At 38.9% G+C, this 19,851-nt stretch overlaps 1 protein-coding gene across 4 annotated transcripts in view; it reads left to right on the plus strand.

The window, feature by feature from the left end:
- CCT8 (chaperonin containing TCP1 subunit 8) overlaps positions 1 to 6,202 on the plus strand; it is an 8,884-nt gene extending 2,682 nt beyond the window's left edge. Inside the window, exons 5-15 of one of the 4 annotated variants that reach the window (XM_031064228.1) lie at positions 565 to 626; positions 1,291 to 1,428; positions 1,865 to 2,043; positions 2,169 to 2,235; positions 2,316 to 2,403; positions 2,511 to 2,626; positions 3,840 to 3,911; positions 4,082 to 4,246; positions 4,648 to 4,767; positions 5,205 to 5,335; positions 5,967 to 6,202. In XM_031064228.1, the coding sequence (XP_030920088.1) occupies positions 565 to 626; positions 1,291 to 1,428; positions 1,865 to 2,043; positions 2,169 to 2,235; positions 2,316 to 2,403; positions 2,511 to 2,626; positions 3,840 to 3,911; positions 4,082 to 4,246; positions 4,648 to 4,767; positions 5,205 to 5,297 (1,100 nt within the window). In that variant the 3' untranslated portion in view covers positions 5,298 to 5,335; positions 5,967 to 6,202. The remainder of the gene's footprint in view (positions 1 to 564; positions 627 to 1,290; positions 1,429 to 1,864; positions 2,044 to 2,168; positions 2,236 to 2,315; positions 2,404 to 2,510; positions 2,627 to 3,839; positions 3,912 to 4,081; positions 4,247 to 4,647; positions 4,768 to 5,204; positions 5,336 to 5,966) is intronic. The other 3 variants (XM_031064226.1, XM_031064227.1, XM_014310692.1) reach the window with 3 other exon arrangements.
- The last annotated feature ends 13,649 nt before the right edge of the window (positions 6,203 to 19,851 follow it).

Raw genomic sequence — 19,851 nt, forward strand, 5'->3', positions numbered from 1 at the left:
ATTCCTCATGTTGAACTCTGCATTGGCATTGTAGCTCAGGAAAGGTTTGCCTTTCCTACTAGGCATTTCTAGAAATAGCTTTCAAGTCCTTTTAGTGCAGAAATCCATCTTTCTACCTCTTTTTACACCGTAAGGAAGACATACTGTGCTTCACATAAGCTGGTTTTAGTCGCAGCCACAGAACAGTGGAAGTAAGACTGTCGTTCTGTTGAGTTGTTATCCCTTTAGATTTCCAGGATAAAACCTTCATTTTTAATTCCAGTGATTTCTCTAAATACTCTGGGTTAGACTTACCTCTTGACTCCACCTGTATGAGTGCATATTTGAACTTAATTAACTGAACAGTCTGAATAAATGTTTCTTTCTGATTATTATTTTGTAAAAACAAAATTTCTCTTTATGCCAGTTATTAGCAGGTTATAATTGTCTTGAATTTAGGCAGATATCTCAAACTACTGAAATTAAGTAGTTCACAAAAATTCCAGGCATTATTTATGGTGTCATTGGTCTACTTTATTCATTAGGCAAGATTTACTCATTATTTTTCTTCTTTTTTTTCCCCAGTTTCTATTCTTCCTGATTCTGGTCATTTCAATGTTGATAATATCAGAGTGTGCAAAATTGTGGTAAGTTTGAAGCAGCTGGCTTTACTGTAATTATTAAGGTAAATAGTGTAATGAGGGTTAATATTTGAACTTCCAGAGAGTCTTTAAATTTGTTGTGGCGGGTGTACTAAATTTTGGAAATTAGTCTTTCTTTTGTGTAGTGCCCAGTAGCAGCATTCAGAAACAGAAATCATTAATATTGGAAGTAATTTAAAATGGGAACCTGTTAGACAATGTTTGTGGTTGCTGAATAAGCTGCAGTCTTATACTTAGGGTGTTAAATCCAAATGCTTGTGAGGTCTGCTTTTCAGGCAGAGTAGGGCAGCTTTCTGAGCACAAATGGTCAGTAATACAATGTTCCCCCATTCATAGAATCAAAGAACAGTTTGTTTTGGGCTGGAATGTGTCTTAAAGATCACCCAGTTCCAGTTGCAGCCCCCTGCCATGGGTAGGGACATCATCCACTAGACCAGGGTGCTCCAAGCTCTCTCCAGCCTGGCCTTGAACACTTCCAGGGATGGGGCAGCCATAGTTTTGGGCAGCCAGGGCGTCACCACCCTCACAGGGGAGATTTTTTCCTGATATTTAATCTAAACTTACTTTCTTTCAGTGAGAAACCATTCTCCCTTGTCCCGTCACTACTTGCCCTTGTAAAAAGTCTCAGATGCCATTTATTTCCTTTCAGGGTGCTGGTATTTCTGCTTCCTCAGTACTGCATGGCATGGTTTTTAAAAAAGAAACTGAAGGAGATGTTACTTCTGTCAAAGATGCAAAAATAGCTGTGTATTCCTGCCCTTTTGATGGTATGATAACTGAAACTAAGGTATGTTATAGCTCAAAATAAGTTACATCTCTATTTATGCATATGTGCTCTTATTTTTAGACTTAGCTATAAATATTCTGGACACTTGATGATTGAGATATTTTGGTGAATATTGATTTTCTTAGTATAGAAAAGTTCTGAACCTTGATTGTTTCACAGGGTTTTTGAGATAGGGGAGATGGTCTTGGTTTTTTTGGGTCATTTCAGCCAAGCTACGGCTTGAATTTCTGAACCCCAAAGTTATCTAGAATTGCCTGGTGATTTCCTTTTTTTTTTTTTTTCTCTCTTGTTTTACCTTTTTGCTTGGGGAGTGTGTCAGTATTACAAAACAGAATGACTTAAGGTTTACAGATAGGTTGGGAGACAAAATGTTTTGTCAGAAACTTGTAGGTATGTGGTTTAATGCTCAATTTTAACAGTGTATGTGTTTTACTAGGGCACTGTCCTAATAAAGAATGCTGAAGAACTGATGAATTTCAGTAAAGGAGAAGAAAATCTAATGGATTTGCAAGTCAAGGCTATTGCTGATAGTGGTGCAAATGTAGTAGTAACAGGTGGCAAAGTGGCAGATATGGCTCTTCATTATGCCAACAAGTACAATCTTATGTTAGTAAGGTAAGTACTGGGAGAGCATGAAGAGCATGAAAACGTTTGAACTACCAGATTTATGAAATGTACTTGCCAAGTTAAGACAATACTTCTGCATGTGTTAACATTGTTATGGAAACTTGTTTTTAAAGGTTGAACTCCAAGTGGGACCTGAGAAGACTATGTAAAACTGTTGGTGCAACAGCCCTACCCAGACTGGTATGTATTTCCCAAGTGAGGTGCAGGAGGATGAGAACTGATGAGCGGGTTCAGTTCTTTAATCATGTTTCTCTTTCTAGACTCCCCCCACTCTTGAAGAAATGGGTCACTGCCATAGTGTGTATTTATCAGAGGTTGGGGATACACAGGTTGTGGTGTTTAAGCATGGTATGTATGTTCTGTAGAACTGCTCACACTGCTGTTCTCAAGTGTGTTTGTATGTCTTTTGGATAAAAGATTAATGAATTAATTCAGTAATGCATGTCTCTGAACAGAAAAGGAGGATGGAGCCATTTCTACTATCCTCATTCGTGGATCTACAGACAATCTGATGGATGACATAGAGAGAGCTGTGGATGATGGTGTCAATACTTTCAAAGTACTCACAAGGGTAAGTAATGAGAACACTTGGGTTATCAAAAGTGAGCAGTGGGTCAGTTTGAGGCAAGGCTTGAGCCTGCTCTGTGCTCATTCGCTACCACAGCTATAGATATTAATCTGCCTAGGTGCCTTCTGGAGCTGGAGAGTGGCTGTGTGGTACTGGGAGTGTCGGGAAGATGGCTGTTGTTGTGGACACAGGGTACATAGAAGGTGGTGTTTAACATGGACTGCACTCAGTTTTCCACTGATGAGTGAGTGCTTGGAGGTGGATTACCTTTACCACTTTTTAAAGACAGTCAGCTCTTTTTTGACTTACTCCCTAAATGTTTTGTAATGTTCCTTGGAAACCAGGCACAGAAGAATAGCTAGATAGCTTTGTCACTTGGGATCAGGAGAAACTGATTGGTTGCAGACTCAGTTTCTAGTTCATTGGTGATAATTCATGCTTCCTCCACATAATACAGGTAGGTTTTTATGGATGGAAGAACTCGGTTTTACAGAGGATTTTTTTTGTGTGAGCAGTTTATGTGGTCCTAAATATTATTTCATTTTTATTCTTTTTATACAAAAATAAATGTTCCTGTATTTACTTGGAAAACAGCATGCAAAAATTGTTAAAACTGTTAGAATTGTAATATCCTCTACATACCAAGACATGGACATTGATTTTGAGTATAACAATGATGTGCGTTTATGATTGTCTCCAGGAGTTGTCCTGTTTTAAGATTGATGATGATTACTTTGTGGGCTAAGAGACCAGAGTTAAAAAGTAAATTCTGGTTTGCCAAAGGATGTACAAAATTAATTTAAAATGCAAGAAAACAAAATGTCCCAACACTTTATAATACCTGTTGACATATTAAACTTAGTGTACAGTAGATTGGTTTCCTGCATGATATTTCCCACCAAAATAATGGAAAAAATGAGAAAATTAACCAGGAATTGAATAAAAAAAAAAAAAAGCCAAAAAATCCGAGAGACAAAACCCACTGCATTATTATTTTGGTTTTTACAAAAGAGGCTGTTTTTCTTGAAAGACATTGGAATGAATGAATCAGTCCTGGTAGATTTTCCTTATAATGCATGTTTGTTCTGAAGTGGGTTCTTAATAAGTGTGGAATAAAGTTCTGTTGCACTCTTGATAGACTAGAAAAATCCTAAAAAAATAAGAAGTAATGGATGCTTTAAGCAAAACATTGTGTTTTGGTGTGGTCTTTCCACAGGATAAACGTCTTGTTCCTGGAGGTGGTGCAACAGAGATTGAATTAGCCAAGCAGATCACATCTTATGGAGAGGTGAGGCAAACAGGCTTCTTGGCTTTTCATCTTCACACACACATCTTACAAAAAAATACAAATATTATTTCATACCAACATACATATTTATGTAATAACAAGTGTGGGGGGAAATGCCTCCCTGTCTTACAGTTTTTGAAATGCTGACATGGTTTTCACCTTCATTTTAGACTTGTCCTGGGCTTGACCAGTATGCCATCAAGAAGTTTGCTGAGGCATTTGAAGCCATTCCTCGAGCACTGGCAGAAAACTCTGGAGTAAAGGCTAATGAGGTCATATCCAAACTTTATGCCATGCATCAGGAAGGGAAGAAGAATGTTGGATTTGATATTGAGGTAAATAGTCTCTGATGTTACTTGTTGCCCTGCAGTGCAGGGTTGTACTTCATAGTACTTCTATCAGTATGAAGTATTTATAGAATATTTTAAATTGTTGGGAGCTCTGTGTTGCACAGTCTGGAATAATGACTTTTTGGAATTGAAATCTTTAAATGTTATTTTTATCAGCAAACAGTTCAGTTCAGTATAGTATAATGGCCTTATGTCAGAGGTGGAGGGGGATACTGAACTAATGCGACAGGCAGTAGGTCTTCAGAAATTACTGACTTTGTCTTTCTGCTAATGGATTAGGAATGAAGGTTTTCTAAAGGGACAAGATTAGATTAGAAAAGTGATACCACCTCACTTAGGTGAAAGCCTAAGAAAATTTTGAATAATGTTTTTCCCCCATCTGACAGGCTGAAGCTGCTGCAGTGAAGGACATGTTGGAAGCTGGTGTGTTAGACACGTATCTTGGAAAATTCTGGGGTATCAAGCTAGCTACAAATGCAGCAGTAACTGTCCTAAGGGTTGATCAGGTAAGTTTATGTGCATTTGGGTGCTGAATTAAAACCTGACAGTATCCTCCTGCAAGTAGGTAGAATCTCCTGCAAATGGAAGGTGTAAACATAATGCTACTTGAGAATGTGGTTTGTTCATTTCTGGAAGCCAGAAAGGCATTTGTTCAAGAGCTTGTAATCTGGAATGTGGCTGCTTCTATAGCAGTACTGTTAATGTTTGTTGAGATATATTTTTTAAAAGATTTTGTTGATATTTTGAAAAAAGTTTATATTTGTATCCAGAGAGTTACCCTAACTTCTGTAGGAACAAGCTTAGTAGAAGAAACTTCTCTCCTCTATTTTTACATGAAAATCCAATTTTTAGGAAAAATAGAGGTTACAGTCTTGAGGATGAAAATCTTTCATTATTTTGTGAAACGTCAGCAAAAATGAATTTGCATGTAAAATTTTTGTAGATTATTATGGCAAAAACAGCAGGCGGTCCAAAAGCCCCTAAGCAACAAGGACATTGGGATAAGGATGACTGGAAAGATGAGCCTGAAAACTAGAGTGCAGTAAGCTCTGTGTCTCTAGCAGAGAGGTATCTGTGAGTGCATGCATGAGTTCATTGACAAGCACATGGAGATTGTATGCTCCTTGAGAACACGTAACACTGCTGTCTTCTGCTGTTTGCTGATTGCTGCATCCTGCATTTGTGCCCTTTGCAAATGGATTCTGCTCCTGAATCCAGATTTTCATGGAAGGGATGATAAGTGCAAGTTCAGATTTACCTTACTTGTCCATGTAGCCAGGGCAGAGAATGAGCTTCAATGTGGTAGGACTGATGGACTTCATGGTTTTGAAGTGTGATACTTGGAGACAATAATTGAGAACAATAGCTTTGATAGTCCTTTCTGTAGTCTGCACCCTGTAATAGTCTGTCTGCTCTTGGCCTATTTAGGCACTCACTTTCTGTAGACTAACTGAAGTCTTACTTTGCATGCAAAAATGAGGTAAAACACCTTTTTTTACTGTATCAGGGCTCAGCCTCTACCATTCTCAAGTAAGACAAAAAACTTGTTAATATCTCAGTTAGATGGATATTCACTGGCTTGGGTTCAGAGTAGGGAAATTGCATGAATGTAGTGAATGCTAGCAGTCAGCATCATGCAGCTGTAGGAGAAGGGTACAAGCCTGATTTTAACATTAGCTTTTTCTACTTCTCTATTCTCTTCAAGATCATTATGGCAAAACCAGCTGGTGGCCCAAAACCTCCATCAGGAAAGAAAGACTGGGATGAAGACCAAAATGATTGAACAATTTAACTGTATTTCTTAAGTGACATGACTTTGTGAGTTTTTTAATATCCCAGTTGGAGCCTGTCACAGTGTTTTGCTCTTGCCTTTAAATTATGAACAGTGTCCAGTGGAGTGCAGAACTTCAAACACTTCAATAAACATACTCACTGTTAAAATGTTGAGTTACTTCATTTGGAGCTGGCATGACATGTCGTTCCCAATCTGTGGATGTGCGGGGGATGAATGACACTGTGCATGTGATGGGCTGACCCTTGGCTGGCTGCCTGACCCTCTCCCGATGAAGAAGGAGGCAGAACTTCTCAGGGGCTGAGTGAAAGGGGGAGATCACATACCAGTTCCTGTTGCAGGCACAAGAGACTCCATGTGCAGGGGGGCTGACCATGAGCCTGCTGCAGGGAGCTCATGAGCCACGTTTGTTGTGGCTCTTTGTGCTCTTATTTGTGCTCCTTGGCAGGTACTTGAGTGTAAACAGTCAAGTGAATGTTGAAATAATTAAGTGCTGACAGCCCCTCTCCTGAGACCCCACTTGGAGCGCTGTGTACAGATGTGGTGCCTCAAACATAAGAGAGACAGCACTGTTAAAATGAGTCCAGAGGAAGGCACCAAGTTGATAAGGGGACTGAGCACCTTCCCAATGGACAGGGGCAGAGAAAGTCAGGGCTGTGCAGCCCGGAGAAGAGAAGGTTGTGTGGAAACCTCACAGCACCTTCCCATGTCTGAAGGGGCTACAGGGAAGTTGGAGAGGGACTCTGCATCAGGGAATATAGTGACCTGACAAAGGGGAGTGCCTTCAAACTGAAACAGGGGAAATTCAGAAAAAATTCTGCCCTGTGAGGGTTGTGAGGCCCTGCCACATGTTGCCCAGAGACACTCTGGCTGCCCCACACCTGGAAGTGTTCAAGGCCAGGCTGGATGGGGCTTGGAGCAACCTGGTCTAGTGGGAGATGTCCTTGTCCATGGCAGGGGTTTGGAACTGGATGATCTTTAAGGTCCTTTCCCATACAAACCAACTTATGATTCTATGATTCATTTTTTTTTACTTGCATCTCTCACCTCACTCTTTTAATTCCCCACGCTCTCAAAAGGGCATCCTGACAGCAGTGAACTGCATCACATTCTAATGACTTTAAATGCTGAGCAGCACTAGCCAGTATGATGCAGAGGACTGGAATCTTTCAGCTGAAGCCCTCTGTTAAGATTAATCTTAGGAAGTAAACAGCTTATGTGTCTCCAAGTAGCTTGAAAGGAGAACTGCACTTGAAATCTAAGCCACTTCAATAATTAATCCTTTTACTACTCTTGCCAGTGCTACTCTATCTCACAACCAGAAGGGAGTGGAAGGCTAAATCAAGTCTGGAGCTGTCTTATGCCTAAATAAGGCTGCCATGCAACAGCTCTACTAATGCTGGCTTTATAGTCAGTTGTTGGTGAGGCTGAAAAATAAACTCAGCAAGTTTTCAGAAGGATTGGCATACTGCTATAGTCAGCTGCACGAGGGCCACTGCTGATGGCTCTAAGGGTTACAAGAACAAGATGCCCATTTCTTAGTAAGGCTCTTGTGAAAAATGCACTGAATGCAAGCAGCTGCTGCTCTAGCGTGGCAGACCCAAGATTTTATTCACATGAAAGCCAACATGAAGCTTGTGGAGAAGAAAATTTCAAGTTACAAGTCAGTGCAGGACTACTGGTACTTAAGCCTGCTGTGTGGAAAGGCTGCATGGGGCTGCTTGTAGTGAGAGTGGGCCAAGCACTCAGCCTTGCCAAAGCACCAGCAAAAGAATTCCTGGAGCATTTGCAAACTTGAGAGCTCCTCTATTGGACATAAAGTGAGCTGAAGCTGCAATTGTTTTGGCTCTTAAGATGAAGAAACAACTTCTGTTTGGAACCCAGGTCTGAAAAATGCATGGGAACACATGATAGCCAAGATTAACTACAGTGCAAAAGTAGAGCCGGTTGCTTTAAAGTGAAAAAGCATGATTTATATCAACACTAGCAATTTGCACCTTTCTTCTCAACGATAAATATATAAATATAGCATCAGTACAATATCTCAAAGTGGCAGAGACTGTCGTTACAGCAAAGTGTTTCCAGCTGCAGTTCTGACTGACAGATGTACCAGGACAGAAGGCATTTGCCAGCCTACCCTCTTTCCTGTGCAAACTGACATTGGCAGTGCAAATATTTTCACATTCTTTCATCGTGGCCATGTCCAAGCAGCTAGAGATCACACAGATGGAACTGTGAAGACAGATGTTCTCAAAGTACCTCCTTTTCTAAACAGCTTTTAAACTGTGCACAGTGCTCTGTAGGTTCTTTCCCAGATAGACCTGCCATCACTTTTTCACTCTCATATTGGAATAATTACCAATATAGCCAGAAGGGATGTGCCTGAGCTTGTCTGGCCCATGGTGCTGAACCAAATAGCGGCAACTGTGGTGTTTTCACCCCAGAGACACTTGGCTAGCTGAGTGCTGCAGCTGAGCACGTGGAGGCAAGTCCAGGCATGCAGAAGCTCTGGTGGTGGCAGGATGGAGCTTCCTCTCTTAAGAAGGGGTCTGCTCCTCAGGTTTACCTGCAGTGGAGAAGCTTTAAGGCAATGGTGAAGGAAAGGAGTTGGTTCTGATGGAGGGTTTCGATCCAGAGCTTTATTCTGGCCCACAGCCCTCTGAATCCAGCAACAGCTCCAACAGAACTCTCCGAAGTCCGTGGCTGCTGTTCCTTTTAACCCCGGGGAGAGGGGGAGGGAAGGGGTAGGGATCCCACCAACCAGGTACATGAGAGGAGGTCTTAAGGGACAAAGGACACCTGGATGGCCCAATGTCCCCACAGGGGTAGAGGGCATCCTTTGAATCTGCCTTCAGGAATTCCAGGACTGACAGGGAGCTGGGAGGGGAAAAGAGAGGTGACTGACACACCTGGGAGGGAATTATCAGGGGAGGAACCCGAGGTTCTGAGGTAAACCCTGAAATCACAACGCAACACTCTCACATCTTTGTTGCAAACGTCCAGCAGCTGTTTGCACAGAAGAAGGCTGTAGAAATAAAAGCCTTGGGCTGCACCTTTCGCCTGCCCCACATAAGACACATCAGACTCACCAGCGCGCTCTGTCCTTCCCTTCTCCGCTGCATTGTGTTCTCTGGATCTCAGAAGCTAAAGGTAGGCACAGTTGTTCCCACAGAAGGGTTCGAAGGGCCATAGGTAGCAGCACAAGTAGCTCTGGCTGAACTTTAATCCGTACCACTGCACCGTGAGTTTGGCTGCTAGGCCAGTAACAGCCACGCTCCTTTTACAGCCAGTGTGCTGCAGCCACCAGCCCAGTGCTCTGTGGCTTTGTTCTTCCACTCTTGTAACCAGACCTGCTTTTACTCTCATGCAGAAATAAATGAACTTCAAATATGGGATTATTTCCTATTAACTGTATGAGTCATAGGTGATGGATTTGTAAGAAATAGTTGTATTATTATTGTTTATGATGTACATACAAGTTGTTTTCCCAAAACAAATCAGAAGATTTTGACTTCTGATACTAGCTGTTTGTTTACCATAGGGGAAGTAGTAAGAGCAAAAAAACCCAGGCGGCTGGAATGAATCTATGCTTTTTGAGAAACCTTGCCCTTCAGTTGAATGACTGTTAGCCTGAAGCAGGACAGAAGAATTGAACTGGTTTTACCTTTATGGAGAGATAAAACCTAAACCCCAAAATTTTTGCCAAATGTTTTGGGAAACTGCAGTGCAGTATTTGCATTCACAGAAACTACTATTCAATGAAATATATGATGATGTCAGTTCAATACTTTTCCATATCTTGAGAGGCTGGACCTCCAACCATCTACTTTTCCATAACAAAAAGGAGAAAAATAACTTCTTATTTTGTTTGTTCTATACTACAGTGAAAGAGCGGCCTATGTTCTGAACAGAAATTGTATAGATAGTTTGGTTTGGACTAAAATGAGGCTTTAAAGATAATAAAAAATATGTCATTTCACAGGGACAAAAATGTTCAATCAAATGGCATAGACAAAACCATCGAAACAGCATGGCAACCAAGTCAGGTGCAGTTTAAGATGAAAAGTAGAAACTTCATTTTCTCCTTCACTATGAAATTAAGAAACAGTTGATACCGTATGCTATTATTGTTCATGACTCATACAGAACATTCTAAATATCAAGAAGGGATGCATTTGATTTCAATAAAAATTTCAAAAGCATCAGGGTTTGGGTCCAGTGTAGATACTGGTCTATACCTGGCAGTACAGTTTGCCCTACAGATGGAATGAAATGTTTGACCCTCTGAAATTCAAGGAAATTTATTTCAGTGCAATCTAAGAACTGCAGGAAGTAAGATAACTCTATAGAGAAAGACCATTGAGCCATGGTTAAAGATACAGCAGTTCTAAAGAAATCAATTCTGATGCAGTTACATGTTATTTTCTGTAAGGGACACTTCTTTGATCTCAGGCTTAGATAGGTTAGATAATAGGGATTTTTATGTTTATTAAATATCAGTGAACTTTATCTTTGAAGAAATCATAAGTTTTGATTTTAAAAAAAGACAAAGATATGTGTGGGTGAAGAGTCAAAGTAGTCTGTCAAAAAAGGAAGAGACCAGTTCTGTCCAATAGATAACCTGAAAGAACACAGATGATAATATTATTCCATCTAACTCAAAATCATAACTGCATTTTAAGCTTAATGGGAAGTATTAATATTTAGCAATACATACTCGCATCCTATACTCACTAGAGATTAATGAGCATTCAAAGAATGAGCAAAATCTGCAATTAGAAATCATTTGTCCTTTGGACGGTGTCATTGATCAACATCAGCTTTCAGTAGTATATTTGATTTCTATTAAAAATTACTTATTTTCTGTTCTTAGTAAGTATCTACAGAAAGCTCCTTCAGCTCCCATTTATGTGCACACCCTGTGATCATAGACCAGACAGGGGTTGTCCATTTCTGAGCTCCTTTCTTGATAAAATTCACATGAGCATGCTTAATAATGGTGAGAAAAGAGTGTATGCTTGGTGTCCTAAAAAAATTCTATCTAAAAGTGCAGCTGCCCAATACTTGTATAGCCAGCAGAGAATTCCTAGCTTGTTAATCTAATATGCTAGTTTGCCTCCTTTGATTCTTCTGGGGGGCCTGGTTTGATCATGTTTCCAGATATGTCAGGTGCCTAAAGCGAGATTGAAGGTTTCTACATTAGGAAAGACTACAGCTAGAACAAATGGAAAGATGTTCATGTCACTAATGCTCTTCCACTCTTTTTGGAAGAAGTAAGTTTTTAAAAGTGATAATAATAATGGGAAAAAATTCTCTCCGGTCCTCAAGGAATGGAGTTGGAATTTTTATGCAGATTTTTCATCTTCACATGACTTATGAAGTGATGGAAAATTATGCATTGCCTCACTGCATTATCACAAAGCATATTTATCATGGTTTAGTTTGAATGACAAATTTGCCATTTCTTTCTCTGTTATTAAGATTTAAAAACCTGCAAAACCTAAACCACAATAAAGAGATAAAATAAATGCTGTGAAACAAGCGAAGTAGTGTAATTAGATGTACTGTTTAAGGAGACAATATATTCATTGAAGCAATGAAATTATGTTGCCTGAAGAGAATATAGATATTTTCCCATTAAGCTGCCATTACTTTAGCTGCTATTAACATTCAAAAGGATTTGGCCAAAGAAGCACAGGAGCTGTTTTGAGATCTTCAGTGTCATGGAAGAGTCTTCACAGCTGTACACCAGTAGGGGATGCCAAAAGAAAATGTAAAAGTCATCTCGTCCCCTGAGCATATACCTCAAGGTATTTCATACCTTGGTCTTTGCATTCTGAAGTCAGAAGGCTGAAAAAAAGAGTATTTGTAGAAAAAAAAATCACAGAATAATGACTAAAATGTAGTGATTAGTTAATCAGGATACAGTAAAATTTTGTAATGGAAGAAGCAGATTACATTACTGGCATGCAAGTAGTGCTCTGAAAAATTTGAAGATAATAGGACTATTACACATAATAAATAGTAGGGTTATAAAGAGTCAGTCAATATGTATCACCACAGGAAAAATATCCTTTTATTTTTTTCTTAGAGGAAGTGTCTAGGTTTGTATTTATGAGTTTAAGCCATCACAAGTATATATTAATTCACTGACATTTCTCTCTGAGTTTGGCAATTGGTTTATAGGTTGCCCCGTAATTTATGATTTATCCTTTATACCATATCACTTTTAATACATTTTTCTAATTGAAGTTCTATTTATATACTGTGTGGTAATTAAAACAATTACTTTTATTAAATTATGTATTGGGTTGAAATGTCATTTTGCTTTATGAATTCCTATTGACTTGTTTGTTGTTTTTAATATACCTTTTCTTTGCAGCATTAGCATTCTGTGGTGCAGTTGCATTAAACTAACAGAGCTAGGCAGGCATTCAACCAAAAGACTTCAGTCATATGATGCTCAAAATTGTGTAATGTAACTGCTCAGTTCCAGCAGTAGAATTTACAGTGCAGATGATTAAGTTTGCATAAACTGTGATTTCCATAAACCTCTTTGAATACTGGAGTTCTCCCCATGGAAAACAGGAAATAAGAAAGGGATAGACTCAACTGGCTTGCCTAAACTGAACTATCATGGTCTGAGAATCCCAAGACATGAAAGATGTGAACCTATTGGAGCAAATCCGCAGGAGGTCACAAGGGTGATCAGAGGTCTGGAACACCTCTCCTGTAAAGGTAGGTTGAGAGAGTTGTGTCTGTTCAGCCTGAGGAGAACTTGCAGCGCTCTTCAAGTATCTAAAGGGGTCTACAAGAAATCTAGAAAGGAACTTTTTCCAAATGCATGTAGTGGCAGAACAACAGGGAACATCAGCAAATTACAGATCCATCTACTTTCTATTGATCTTGTAAGCCTAATCATCCCAGCTAGCATTTACACCTCTAAAAGTTATGGGAGTTTGAGAGAAGATGCAGCCACAAAGAAAAGACAGCTTTGGAAAAGAATGTAAATGAGGAAAATGAACTGGTGTCTGTATGTATATATTGCGCAGCTGTGTTCACTATGACTCAATTTGTTCAGCAGAGAGCTTTTTTTAGCGTCAACTGACACTTTTTATGGCTTGTAACTTAAGTTTTAGTGCTGTGCTAATCAGATCTTGGTGTCATAAATGCTTTGCAGAGTGTGTGACATATCTGACTTTGACAGAATAGGATACTGTCACCTTGACACTTCATCCGCCTCACATATACGTGTCCTGATACTGCCTTAAACTTAGCAGGAGAATCTGAAAATTACCAGGAAGTTGAAACAGATGAAACTAATGTGGCTATGCAAAGGATACAAAATGTAATTTTATGGTTTATGTAATATGGTATATTTTCAGAAATTTTAACAAATATCCTGTAACTAGCAATGATATTATCTTCCGCAGTTCAACAGGTAAGTTATTATTTTCATTGTTCAAGTTATATTTCTTGAAGAAACATGCTGGTTACTTTGTATCTACAAGGTTATTATTTTTTAATCATCTATTGCACAAATGGTAGTTGGTTGTGCTGCATTGCAGCATCAGTTCAGTGCATCAAAAATCTGTGCATAACAGGGAGACAAGCCCCCAATCTTTAGGACTTCTGCTAGATTTTATCATGTTTAATTTGCTTCATAATTCATATTTTTTTCTTTCTCATTTCTTAGAAGTTGATAGAGAAGAATACACAGACTACTTAAGTAATAAAAGTGCAGAACCATTCTTCTATGCAAATTAGCTGCTGAAAAAGTTAAATTCCCCTTCTTCTTAATGCTGTCTAAATCCCAGTTTCCAAACATACCCTCCATCAAGACACTGGACATCTCCTTCATTTTACCTCTGTCTGCTGTTGTCAATCCACACATTTCCTCCAATTAAGAACTCAAAAAACAACATTTAAAAGAGCTTTTCTCTGGACAGGAGCATACTGAAAATATTTCTGTTACAGTGGGAAATAAATAAATAAATAAATAACGTATTTTATCTCATTTGCATGGCAACAAAGTCTTCTACCTGGGAAAAATATACTATCAAAGTATAAAATATATTCAAACAATTAGGTTAGTCAGGTAGAAAAGAAGAACAGCTTCTGGAAATATCTTTTGATGAGAAGAATTTATATTCACCTTCACTGATTCCCTTCTGAAATACATGTAACTTAATTCTTCCTTTACATGTCAATTTGTCTCCTCCAGAAGAAGCACAGTGGCACTCCTGTTCTGCAAAGTCTCCAAAGTAAGAGGCTCTGAAGACTTGCTATGGACTTTTCTAATGTCTTCTAGCCATTAGAAAATTTAAATCATAGTTTTTTCCATTCTTTCTTATGTAGTTCCCTATCTATACAGGATGCAGGGTTTTGCATTTGCAGGAAGTTTGTATGGATTTGAAAAGTATCCTCATACCAGAGCCACAAGAACATTCCCACACCCTTTTTAATCATCTTCAAACAAAGCAATTCTCACAATAACCTAACTCATGAATGTCTTGCAAGGGAGTTGAAGAAACACAGCAAAGATAAGTAGTGTTCAACTGCAGAGAATTGTTTAGGAACACCATACCCTAATATTTTAAATTAGTAAGCATGGATGGACTGCTTTTTTTTTCCTTAGTTGACTACAGAACCAATGGTATTTGCAGGAGGGTGTTTGGATTCAAGATGACGCTGGTAACTAAGAGCATGGCTACATAGAACGTGCTACTTTTAGACCAGAGCATTCAACTATTTAAAGGCAGATAGGAGAATAGCTGACTAGTGACACCTCTGACAGGAAGAGTCTGAGGATTACCCCATGGGAACAATAGTAACACATTTTAATTTTAAAAAACCATTCATTTCAGAGGACCAAGCATCAGTAAAAATAAAAGGTCAAGTAAAGACATCCTAGTGCTCTTCTGGATTTGCTAATTACATTTAGACTCAATGTTCTTAAAGGTCTTTTCCAACAGAAGTGATTCCATAATTCTCTAAGTTGCACATCCTGCTTGTCCTGGTTTAGGGCAAATTTGGCAGAAAATCTCCAAAAGGGCCCCCCCGAAAGCCCACCCACACGGCCCCTCCCTGTCACCATGGTATTTTCTGAAAAATCCCTTTGCCAGGATTTTTCTCCTGAGAAGCTGAGAAGCCTCAGAAAAGAAATGTAAACAATAATTATCTGACTGCTTAGAATGTGGTCTGGAGATTGTTTACCAACAAGTGCATCTTTGATTGGTTCCATGTGGATTGTTTTTAATTAATGACCAATCACCATCAGCTGTGTTGGACTCTCTGGTTATTATTCATTCTTGTCTAGCCTTCTGATGTATCCTTTCTCTATTCTTTTTAGTATGGATTTAGTATATAATTTTCTTTTAATATAATACAATATCATAAAATCAGCCTTCTGAGAACTTGGAGTCAAATTCTCATCTCTCACCTCGTCCTGGGGACCCTCACAACACTGCAACACCTCCCCACAACTGGTTTGGAAAAAAATTCCTCAGAGAGAAGTGGAACAAACCTGTTTATTTAAACAGGCACAGCACTCCCCAGCACAAAAAAATGAACAATACCAGATGACAAAACTCATTCACTGCTCTGAAGAGACGACAAATTCAGAAAGTTTCTCTGGTGGGTGGTTGCTCTGTTATCAATCCCTCCGGCTCTGGGAAAGGCCACTGCCCAGAGCAGGCCTGGTGGCCACAAAGTGCGAGCTCTTGGTGCTCCCCACGTCCCAGTCTGGAGCAGGTTTGAACAGTTCCAAGAAAGGCAAAAGAAAAAAAAAAAAACATATTCTATTCTATTCTATTCTATTCTATTCTATTCTATTCTATTCTATTCTATTCTATTCTATTCTATTCTATTCTATTCTATTCTATTCTATTCTATTCTATTCTATTCTATTCTATTCTATTCTATTCTATTCTATTCTATTCTATTCTATATTACATTACATTACATTATATTACATTACATTACATTACATTACATTATATACTAAAACTATACTAAAGAAAGAGAAAGGAGACCTCAGAAGGCTAGACAAGAATGAATAATAAAAATCTGTGACTGACCAGAGAGTCCGACACAGCTGGACAGTGATTGGTTATTAAACTAAAACAATTCAAATGCTTGATAAACAATTCTCCAAATCACATTTCAGAGCAGCAAGACATGGAGAAGCTGAAGCTTCCCAGCTTCCCAGGAGAAGAAATCCTGGCAAAGGGATTTTCCAGAAAATATCAGGGTGACACCTCAGCTAGCTAAATTAACTAAAAGGCAAAGGAGCTCACAACACATAAAAGTTATTTATAGACTATAAATTCTTACATAATTTTCTAAGTGCCTGCAGATCACTTGCCTTGCTCCTGAACATGCTGCAGCTTCATAAGATTTTAGCTCTCCAAACCAGCTTTTGGCAACAACAGGCTGAATTCCAGAATCTGCTCAGGAAGGCTCCTTCATTCTGGACTATGCTAGTACATGAGGCTTTCTAAAACAAGGCAAAAATGTTGAGTTTTATTAGTTAAAAAAAAAAAAGAATCAACACTGTATGTATAAGGAACCTGATTGCTATCTAAACCAGCTGATACAAAGGCATGGATGATTAAAATACTCTTTCAGAAGTCACAGAAATAGGTCTGTCTCAAAACCTTCTACAACTTTCCTTTATAACCTCTCAAAAAAGTAGATTCAAAGATAGGGTCTGTACTGCTGCACCTTCAGGAATTGTGATATTTTTCCCCTCCATTAAAAATCACACAATCACCCAGCTGTGAATGTAGGATAAGAAGGCACTGGATCATCCAATAAAGTCACCTGCAGTTGAGGTGAGCAGCTGCCTCTCTGCTGAAAGAATATCCAATATTAGTATTAAAAAATGTCCCATGCCTTGCTCAGCCTCTGGGTGGGGCAAGATTTGTGGTTTCCCTCATCATTCAGCATAATGAATACACTTACCTAAAATACCTAAGCTGGGAGTGATTTTTCATGTGTTGAAGAAATTCTAAATCCTCTCTTGTGCATGTATAACCTCTTTGTACTCTTCCTTTATTTGTTCACAAAGAAATACATGCTTTTTTTCTCAACTTTCTGATGACCAAGACACTAAATGCTTGCAGAGGGGAGGAAAAAAAATTAACTGAAACACATCCCCCTCACAGAAGAGCTCAGGTGGCTGCACTGCAGCCAATCTACAGGAAGAGAAATACAAGCTTCTGTCCTTCGTCTTGTGCATCTTCTCCAAAATACCTGACCACCTAGAGAAGAATGGAAGGTTCATTGAGGAATTCTCTCTGCTGCTCTGCAGTGGGAAGAGAACTCAGCTGGGTTTCCCTCACCTGGCCATCTGCTTTTGGGGTTTTTTAAGAAAAAAACAGCCTAAAGACTCTGTTTTTTCAGGTTTGACTCATAGACAATACAGAAAGCATCAATTCCTTCATGATAGGAAAATAAAAAGGATTTGTCAAAACTTACTTGCCATCAATGTCAGCAAAGAACAGAAGTGCAGCCTCTGCCAAGGCTTCTCATGAATCTGCTCGGGGAAGGAAGGCAGGTGGAGGCAGGCAGGGGAACAACTGTCCCAGCACACATGTCCCTGTTAATGGTTTTGGAAGCTGGTTGCATTCCCTGACCTATTTGTGTTGCTGGGAATGTCCTGACGAAGGCAGGAAATTATGAATCTGACTCCATGTTCTCAGAAGGCTAATTTATTACTTTATAATACTATATTATATTAAATAATACTATACTATACTAAAGAATACAGAAAAGATACTTACTAAATGCTAAAAAGATAATAATGAAAACTCGTGACTCCAGAGTCTCAACATAGCTTGGCCCCAGTTGGCCGAAGAGTCAAAACAACTCACACCAGAATCCAATCAGACAATCACCTTTGGGTAAACAATCTCCAAACACATTCCACACAAGCACAACACAGGAGAAGCAAATGAGATAAGAATTGTTTCCCTTTTCTCTGAGGCCTCTCAGCTTCCCAGGACAAAAATCTTGGGCAAGGGGATTTTTTCAGAGAATGTGACCTGTCAGTCACATTTTGCAGTCCTGTTTTCAGTAGAAGTTTGTAGTGTCTTAAAGGGTACAGTTTAAAAGGTAAACCTTGTGTCAATAGTGGAGCAACATTCCTTAGCTGCCAAAGTCTTGAAGAGCTATCTGCTTTGCATCTCGTGAACTGAAGGACAAAAAGAAATTTCCATAGCAATTATTAGGAGCAAGTGAGGAATGGCTACAAAGACGACAGCGCAGAGGGCATGTTAAATGTGTGTTTTGTAGGATCAAAAGGCAGACAAATTCTGCACATTACCTCCAAGAGGCAATAAAGAAAATAATTAAGAGCCTGATGCGAACAAAGAAAAAAAGCCAGTGATATTTTGTACTCCTTTATAATTCAAAGACACTGAAACTAGCCTTACTTTAAGAGTCACGTCTGCTCTATCACAGTTTTAGAGAGAGATGAAAAATGGACAGACATCACTGGAAGACTTGGTACAGGTAAAAGAGTTTGAAACCAGTGTGGAGTGTTGTACAACATACCCTAAAAGGAAACTGATCAGAAAAAAGTAAGAACAAAGGGCTTTTACAACTACCTACGCCTCAAATTCTACCATTCAAAGGCTAGGACAGAGATGACACCAACACCACAGGAACATGGGTGTTTATTATGTCTTTCTTTGTTTTGCCTTCACTGCGATTATCTCCTCTTTATGTTTTTCCATTTTCTTTCAAAAATTCAGAAATCTTTCTTTTTAGGGCCTCACCAAGTTGAGGTCCAGGGAAATCCATCTCAAAGCTCCACCCCACAGAAGATCCCCTGACGAAGCTACAGAGTTTGCATGGGAACAGAATCAGGAATGTATAATTTACATTCGCTGCAGTCTAGTAGGTAGCAGTACCTTGAACAGGAGCTCATCCAGACATGGAAACAGCACCTGTCCTGAACTGGTTTGGGATGCTCAATCTCCTGACACATCAATGAAAACTCTGATTGATTGCCAGGAATCTTGTTGAGATCTGTTTTTAGCTCCTTTTGTGAACACAAACCAATATTCGGTATCAGAAATAACAGCATTGTAAAATACAGAAAAAAAGTATAAACTCACTTGTGTATGTAAAACACCTATGAAGGAATATATTTGGATCCATTCAGGACTGCATTTGCAGAACAAAAATTAGAATATTCTCCAGATGCTGAGACAAAATACTTCAAACAAGCCTCTGCTTTTCTCTTCAGGTTTTACAATGACAATTTTAGAACAAAATACCCAAACAGAGAAAAAACCCCAAAAACCTGAATTTCCTAAGCCATCTGTATTAAAGGCAACTTTGTGCAATGTATTTCAACAAAATTAAATGGGATCAAAATTCAGTACTTTGATGTGAAGGAAAAAGACCCAACATCCTAACAAAATTCCAGTTCCTAACAGGATATTATAACCAATGGTATGTCAATTATGTTTTCTTAGCAAAATACAAATTATTTATGTTTCTATGCATATTTTATAGCATTTTTCCCAACACAGTAGGGGAAGATGAAACCATAATCACAAAGTACTGGTCTCTGCATAAAGTAAACAAACAGAAATGAATGCGGATTATTAACCAAATGTCTCTCATGAAACCAAAACCTTCACTGGCAGCATTCTCACTCCAAACAGTGGCAGATGCTAAATTTGTCAGTATCAAAAGATTGAAATCATTACTGATTATTTCAAAAGTTTTAATTTCTTTGCATCTGTATCGGATTTTAAACTCACATGATAATGAGACAGCCACA

The sequence above is a fragment of the Geospiza fortis genome, unplaced genomic scaffold, assembly GCF_000277835.1.
Source record: "Geospiza fortis unplaced genomic scaffold, GeoFor_1.0 scaffold283, whole genome shotgun sequence".
NCBI classification, from domain to species: Eukaryota; Metazoa; Chordata; class Aves; order Passeriformes; family Thraupidae; genus Geospiza; species Geospiza fortis.